Source organism: Myotis davidii, unplaced genomic scaffold, assembly GCF_000327345.1.
Source record: "Myotis davidii unplaced genomic scaffold, ASM32734v1 scaffold1041, whole genome shotgun sequence".
NCBI classification, from domain to species: Eukaryota; Metazoa; Chordata; class Mammalia; order Chiroptera; family Vespertilionidae; genus Myotis; species Myotis davidii.
Genome location: NW_006291018.1, coordinates 124666 through 132806, shown reverse-complemented (window position 1 = coordinate 132806; position 8141 = coordinate 124666). Strand labels below are relative to the sequence as shown.

The 8141-nt window shown below is 52.7% G+C and overlaps 1 gene segment (V, D, J or C); it reads right to left on the bottom strand.

Moving 5' to 3' along the window:
* Positions 1 to 2140: 2140 nt before the first annotated feature.
* On the bottom strand, positions 2141 to 7832 carry LOC107183146. The segment is given in 6 exon segments: positions 2141 to 2202; positions 3818 to 3874; positions 3986 to 4188; positions 4643 to 4656; positions 7370 to 7683; positions 7758 to 7832. Coding segments are annotated over 6 exon segments (696 nt in total).
* Between the last annotated feature and the right edge of the window lie 309 nt (positions 7833 to 8141).

Genomic DNA, 8141 nt, shown 5'->3' with positions numbered 1-8141 from the left:
ACAAGGAGACTCTCTGTCTATTATCCACATGAGAAAGTGTGTCTCTGTTTACAACAGACTTTCTAACACAGAGCCATCAGAGGTAAGTGCAGAATCAGGAATTAAGAGCTTCCCTGAGGTAAACTGTGACATGAAGAGGAAACCCCACAGGACACCAGCCCAAACCTCCAACTGCACCTGCTGCTTGGTTGGTCCTTATTCTTGGACCCTTAGCGCATCCCCTGGTGGTCACAGCCCATCCTGCAGTGAGGTTTGTGTCTGGGCTCAAACTGACTTCCCCGCACTGTGTCTGTTGTACAGTAATACACAGCTGTGTCCTCAGCTCTCAGGCTGTTCACTTGCAGATACAACGTGTTCTTGGTGTTGTCTCTGGAGATAGTGAATCTGCCCTTCACAGAGTCTGCATAGTATGTGCTATTTCCATCAGGATTAATGAGTGAGACCCATTCCAGCCCCTTCCCAGTTCATATGGTGGCCACTGATGGTGAATCCAGAGGCTGCACAGGACAGTCTCAGAGATCTCCTAGGGGGCACCAAGCCTCCCCCACACTCCACCAGCTGCACCTCACACTAGATACCAGCAAACACAAAGACGTCCTGATCAGGAAATTCTCACACATTCACTATATCTCTCATTCATGTCCATCACATACTCAGTGTCTCTAGTTCTTCATAAATTACCTCTTACAAGAGCCACAAGGAAAAACCAGCTGAGCCACAACCTCATGGTGAGTGGTCTGTGCTCATTCCTGATCAGGGAATTGGATCCTGGGGATCCCGGGACTGGGCTCCTGTCCCAGAGCTGCAAGGTCAGGGCTGGGCTGTTTTTTATGAGCAAAAGGGGCCCTATTTGCATGTCCTCCTGCTATATAGGGAGCGCTGGGGTTGGACATCTGCATTGAGGGCAGTGTCTCCACGCAGGTGAGAGTGTCCTGGGGGAGAATCGTTTTGTGAAAATATTATAATAACTAAATACAGAATCATACGCAGGTTTGGGACATGTCCAATGGCCACATCTGGTAACAGTGAGCTTGCATCTGGGCTGAGCCCTCCTCACTGGCCCCTACAGCTCCCCTGAACTGACTCCGGGGCAGAGCAGGCTCTGACTAGTGAGGGTGCAGAACCCTGGTATGAGATGAGAGCATGGATGAGCATCTGTGCTCTGCTGTTACCACCACCACCACCACCCCGCCCTTTCAGGGATGAATCCACCTGTGGCCTCCAAGTCCTCACTATTATGGAGAAGGTCGTGCCTCTCCTGGGAGGTGGTCTGCCATCACCTAAGGGGAGTCATGTTCCCCCAGGTCTGTCACATGCACCTGAGGTCTGTGTAGGGCCCACGACCACTATTGGGACCCCCACAGTCCCTGTCTGTCACTCTGTTATTAGGGGCCTGAGACCCTCTCCAGCCCTGATGTGCATGGACATCTCCATGTGGGTGTTAGGAGGTCAGCGGTAACTGTCATGGCTGCAGCTGGCCCTAGGATCAGACAAGGCATCTGTCACTGCCCCTCCTTGAGCCTCTGGACCTGCTAAGTATGTCCAACGCTCTGGGGAGTGGGCTGCTGTGTGACTGTTTTTGGGAAGACTCAGACCCAGAGTCCCCAGGGACCATGGCCCTGGATTACTGGCCTTCTTCATTTGAATGATGCAATTTTCCTGCTTGTGTTGAATGCAATAGAGACAGGAGAAGACTCTGCCCAAGGCAGACTGACTCCTCTCTGTGCCTGTTGGGAACAGCAGCCAAAGGGACAGAGAGAAATGTCACCACCAATGGCCATCCTGGAGTTTCTGGTGGCCTTGTGCTCTCTGCAGCAACCTTCCTGCCTCTGCAGGGACCTTGTGTCTGGCTCTCACTGGATTTGGACCACAGCCCTTGGGAACACTCTTACACACCTGCATCCTTGGTTGTTACACTGCTCAGCTGCAAGAACACTCATTTCTGGTTTGTGTGCCTGGAGATGCTGATCAGCACTGTAGGTTGGGGTCTTGTTGAGTGTTCCCTTTAGTCCAGATCACACTGACCCACTCTGGCCCCTTTCCTGGGTTATGGTGAATCCACACACAGAATATTCCAAAACTGGGGGAGGGGGGGCAGTGTGGGTGGCTCATGTGAGACTGGGCCTCTATGAGGAAACCTCTACTTGGTGTCCCTATTCTTTGAGATGGTCCTCAGGCTGGAGACCTGAGGACAGGAAACACCTGTGGGTCACACAGACACATGGCTCACGCCATCACCCATTTTTGAGATGCGTAGGTCACGTACCGCAGACATGGGACAGCAGGAGAAACAGGACCTGTGGAGGGGCCTCATGTGTCTGCACAGGTCATTGTTCCCAGAGACCCCAGCCCAGAGCCAGGGACACAGTGACACTTCACACCTGCCTGGATTTCTTGAAGCTGGGTCAGTTTGCATGGGCAGAGGTGCAAGGACCCAAGCTAAGGGTGGTGTGGGTAGCAGTCACTGCCTCTGGGGCTCTCCTAGGGAGGGGTAGAAAATGGCATCCTATCTGCTGGGTGCAGTGACTGTGGACTGTGCTTCCTTCTATGGCCTGCATGTGCTTCTCTTGGGATTTCCATAGAATATGAGAGAAACCCTGCTTGATGCCTGAGAGCGTCCACAGGACAAACATAGCACATGGCAAACAAGGTGATTCCTCCCACAGCTCCCCAAACAAGAGTGAAACCAAAGGCAAATATAATGAGTTCTGACCCATAGACCAGCAACACCAAGGTGGCTTCTTGTCTCCAATGATACGGGAATAATTGATATGTGCATCTGCTTGGGAATGAATACTTGTGCCACTTTAAAATCCTCCCTGACTTTGGAAGATGTATGAATAAGCAAAATACGTCAATCGTGTCCTCCCCCAGGATGGCCGCTGACAGAGGATAACACTTTGCTGGTTTTCACAGCAGGAGGGACGGAGCATGGGGTGAGGAGGGAGCTTTCCTGCAGCCACACCACTGAGAGGCTGCACATGAGGAACACAGGAGACACACGTGGGATTGCCGAGGTGCGTCCATGCATTAGAGCATCAGCCATCACAGACTTCAACAGGAGCCACACAACAGCTTTGTCCTTGACATGCAGCTGGTTCTGAATAAATGCAAGTGCCCAGCCTCGTATTTAACACCCCTTTCTCCCTGTTTGAAGGAGCCCCGGGGACCACACCCTCTGCCATTATCCCATCAGAAGCTCCAACCCTTGTCATTGGGACATTTTGCAAATCAGAAGAAAATTCAAGCAGAAGATGAAATAAAAAAGAACCAGCCGACAAACTGTATAAAAGGAATGGAAGTCCATCTACAGCACGTGTGAGACATGGAATTTTATTGTCATAACCTGTTATATTCCACCCGGTTACAGAAAGAAACCTTGTCAAAAATAGCAGAATAGCACAAACCCTATAAAACCAAGAACGTTTTGAAATAAAAAAAAAAAATAAGATAAGTACTAAAAAAATAAGTACAGTTTTTTTTGTGAAAAGCACCATGTCAAGAATGAGAACACTGAGTGAAGAATTTCTATGACCTGGAAGATAAAACAGACACATTATCCAAGATGAGAGCCAGGTGTGGGAGGATGGAGAGAGATGACCAAGGATGGAGAGAGCAGGCCCTGAGGGCTCTGGGGACACTGAGGTTGTCTGTGGCGTTTCCTGTGCAGCAGATGAGAGAAGGAGCGACCAGCATCAGGGGCCGAGTCCCTGCCCAGGGGTGAGCACTGCACAGCAGCTGCCTCCCAGGAAGAGGGTCAGGGCCCAGGAGCAGTCCCTCCCATCTTGTCATCAGGGCCCGGCTCCTCCACGCTGACCTTCTCCTGCTCTCAGTCCTGTGGACACAGCAAATGCTGCTTCCTTCAGGGGCGAATCTGAGGGTCAAGGTGGGGAGGCGGGGTGGGAGGTACTTGGGCCTCTTCCCTGCACTGGTGGAGGGTTTTGGGGCCCACAGGATGTGGTTTTTCTCATTGTGTCCCTCGCACAGTAATACATGGCCTTGTCAGAGGCCTTCAGGCTGCTCCACTGCAGGTAGCCGGTGCTGGTGGAGTTGTCCGTGGAGATGGTGATGTGGCCTCGAAAGGACTGGCTGTATCTGGTATCCCCATCACCAGGCCAGATCCGTCCCATCCACTCCAGGCTCTTCCCTAGCGTCTGGCGCTCCCAGTGGAACCAGCAGCAGGTGAAGCTGCAGCCAGATGTCCTGCAGGAGATCCTCAGAGACTCCCCAGGTGTTCTTGCTTAGCTCCCGACTGCACCAGCTGCCCCTGAGTGCAGACACATGCATGGGAGAGCAGGACTCAGGGCGGGGCACCTCCCAGCCTCCCTACTCTGGGACCCCAACACCTGGTCTGTGACTCACCTGGGAGCATAGCCAGGAGGATGGCCAGGGCGGTGGCACAGCCCTTGCTGGAGGTAGACAGTGAGTACAGCCCTGAGCACCCCGCTGGGTGGTGGGGAGGGGATTCCTGGGTTAAAAGAGGGGTAGCCCAAGTGAGTTTGCATATTCCCAGCACTGCCATCCAGGAGAGATGTCCCAGGGTTCATAACCAAGAACCCTGGGGCTGAGGAGAGGTGCATGTCTGAGAACCCTGGAGGGAGCGCGACGGGCAGCCAGACTGCAGGCCTGGCAGGGCACTCACGTGGGAACTGCCACCTGCCAAGGGGGGTATGGTCACAAGTCAACCAGGCCCCAGTGTGTGGCAGGCACTTCCTGGGCTGGGCCTATTGACAGGCAGGGCTGACCAGTGTCCTGATTGGCTCAGGCCCTCAGTGGGTGGAGCGTTGAGGGAACACCTTCATCGTCACACATGGAGCTGTGTGTGGACCAGAAGCAGAGGAAGGAAAGGGAAAACGAAACTGCAGCCTGAAGACAGGTGTGCACGCAGCCTTCAGTGTCCAGGTGATAAAGAATGGGCGCCACCTGAGGGTGGGGGGATTATGAAAGAAGGCTCTCCCTACAGGCTGCTGCTGAGCCGCCACTCAGGCGACGTCTCAGGCCAGGACTGCAGTGGCCATGATGCCCTAGTGTAACTCTGAGCCCAGGGGCACCCTGACCCTGTGCCTTTCTGTCCAGCAGAGCACTGGGCTGAGAAGACCATGGTTAAGTTTAGGGAGACCCCAAACCAGGGCTTTAGGAAGTCACCAGGGAGCCCTTTCCTGGAGCTTCCAATTGCACAAACACAGCTGACCCTCCCCTCATTAGAAAGCTCCCAGGGGCCCTGGGGCCACTTATGTCCTTAGATTCCTCTTGTTGAAGGTCTCATTTGAGTATCCAGCATTGGGCCAAATCTCACAGCACTTTTAGTATTTAATAAATTACAGACACACACACACACACACACACACACACACTGTGATGACTTTATTTGCTATGAAATCCACATTTGCCCTTCTTCCCTGTACATAGCACACGAGCAGGGACCACAAGGGAATTCTAGGCCTGGGTGTGACTTTCTTTGGAAGCCAATCAAATTCACCCACGATACAAACAGACTTTGAAGAGCAGGCTCTTGTGTGTCCCTGCTCTTTCAGGTCCTATACACCCCAATGCAAGTTAGAACAGGTCAGGGAGAGTCAGAGGAGGGAATGGGTCACCTTTTTGACTGCAGGGGTGCATTGCCCTGTGTCCCCAGAGACCCCTCATTAAGTTGGGTGTACACCTCAGAACTGGGAGATGGGGAGGCAGCAGCATTGTCAGCTATCAGGTGAGGCTGCTCTCCCAGGTCACTTGGTGCATGGGGCAACAGTGGACAGGTGAGTAAGGTCAGTTCTGGGAGGGACACTGGCTTCCTCAGGATCCTGGTTCCAGGATGAATTAGGAGTCTGTCTATTATTGGTGTCCATCCTGATGGTTAACTTCCCCGTGAGCTCCCGCCAGGTTGCCCTCAGTCCCCTGTCTCCCACATGGAGACACTCACTGCTCAGAGAACCATAGCTGCACCATCAGCCCCTGCAGGAGCCTCCATCTCCTCCAGCATCTGCATCTCTGGTTCACCCTCATGGGTAGTCCTGCCCTGAGTATGCTGTCGTGAGTGAGAATTCAGACTCCACTGCTGGTTACTCAGGCTCCTACCAGGGAGAGGTCAGGTACATCCCCATTTCCTCAGGCCCGTGGGTCTGTGCAGGTCCATCAAACATCTGTCAGGTGTGTGCCACCACTTCCTGTAAGTCAGTGTACATTTATCCTCTATGTGGCTCTTGTCCTGATGTGTTGTCACATGTGGGCCCTGCATCAAGCAACATCCTTTCTAAACAATGTTCATAGCAAAGTGACCACTCAAATGAATCTGTCGCTTCAGGAAATGTCCATCAGGAACATTCCTGGATGAAGGGGGCTGATGGCAGCTTCAGGTCACTTGTCTGGGACGTGTCCTGGGTGACTCTGGAGGAATGCACATGTCAAATGAATAGATGGCGTGGGTTGCGTGCATTGATGACTAAAATTGTATAGAAGACAGCAAGGGGCACGGGAGTGCCTGTCTGAAGTAAGGGGCCATGTAGGGCATTGTGTACCAGTCTGAGGACAGAGAGTACTTTTTTTTTTTTTAAGTACTAGAGGCCCGATGCACAAAATTCATACAAGAGTAGGCCTTCCTTCCAAAAGCTGCCAGCACCAGCTTCCCTCTGAGACCCGGGACCTGGGCTTCCTTCCAGCCACTGACAGGAGCCCTGGACCTGGGTTTTCCTTGCAGCCCCGGCTTCATCTGGAAAGACGTCCAGTTAATTAGCATATTACACTTTTATTATTATAGATCATTTTATTCATTTCAGAGAGGGAGAGATAGAAACATCTATGGTGAGAGAGAATCATGGATCTGCTACCTCCAGCATGCTCCCTGCTGGGTAACCAATCCGGTGGACATGTGCCCTCACCTGAATCAAATCATGACCTCCTGGGCCATAGGACAATGCTCTAGCACAGAGCCACACTGACTAGGCCAGAGAGTGTGAGCTTAAACTGAGGGCACTGATGTCAGTGCTGTTTCCCGTTGAAGGGAATGTGTCCCCATCAGGGATGTGAGAATGGTCAGGCTGATCTGCTCATGGAGAAGGTCCTGTAGGGAACTGGTGAAGGGAACCTCTAGTGCCTGCTCATCACTCACCTGCAAGCACAGTGCTCCTTCTCCTTTGGGTCCCAGCGACGATGTGAGAACTTAGAGATTCAAAGAATAAGACATCCTTTTCCCTGGGACCAGAAAACAACATGGAAAGACTAGGAAAACACCCATCACAATAGGAAGCCCACTCCTGCCCCTCTGCACCTACCTAAGGGTAGAGAACTGTGACCTGCTGGTCGTAAGCGCCCTCTGGTGGTCGCAATCTCTGCAGGGAGGTTTGTGTCAGGGCTCACACTGACTTCCCCTCACTGTGCCTCTTGTACAGTAATACATGGCCGTGTCCTCAGATGTCAGCTTGGTCATTTTAAGAGAGACTGTGCTTGTAGGATTGTCCCTGGAGATTGTGAATTTTCCTTGGACTGCTGGAGCATACCACTGATTCTTTCCAGTTGGTTTACTCACTTTTGCCACCCACTGCAGCCCTTTCCCTGGAGCCTGGCGGACCCAGTTCATTTCATAGTTAGTGAAGTTGAATCCAGAGGCTCTGCAGGAGAGGCTCAGAGACCCCCCGGGCGGCACCACGCCTCCCCCAGACTGCACCAGCTGAACTTGGCACAGGCCACCTGCAAACAGAGAAGCAGACTGAGAACTGCCCCATGTCACCCAGTCCCCGTGAGCCTGATATGCAGGGACGCACCTTTGACAGCGAAGAGAAGGGCAGCCCAGATGAACGCAGACCCCATGGTGTGGACACTGAGGTGCTCACACAGGAGGGCTCCTTCCAGGGTCTGCAGGGACCCAGCCTGGCAGGCTTTCATGAGCAGGGGAGGCACCCCATTTGCATGTCTTACACTTTTATTATTATAGGTCATTTTACTCATTTCAGAGAGGGAGAGATAGAAACATCTATGGTGAGAGAGAATCATGGATCGGCCTGTCTGAGCTGCCAGGGGGCTCCTCCCTCCCTGTGGTCACATGGGGAGAGAGGGTGGACCAGGGTGCCCGGGCTAGGACTCAGGGGCACATGGCTGGTCTGAACATTCTAGTAGCTTATCTGTAAATAGTGATAGACACACTCTGC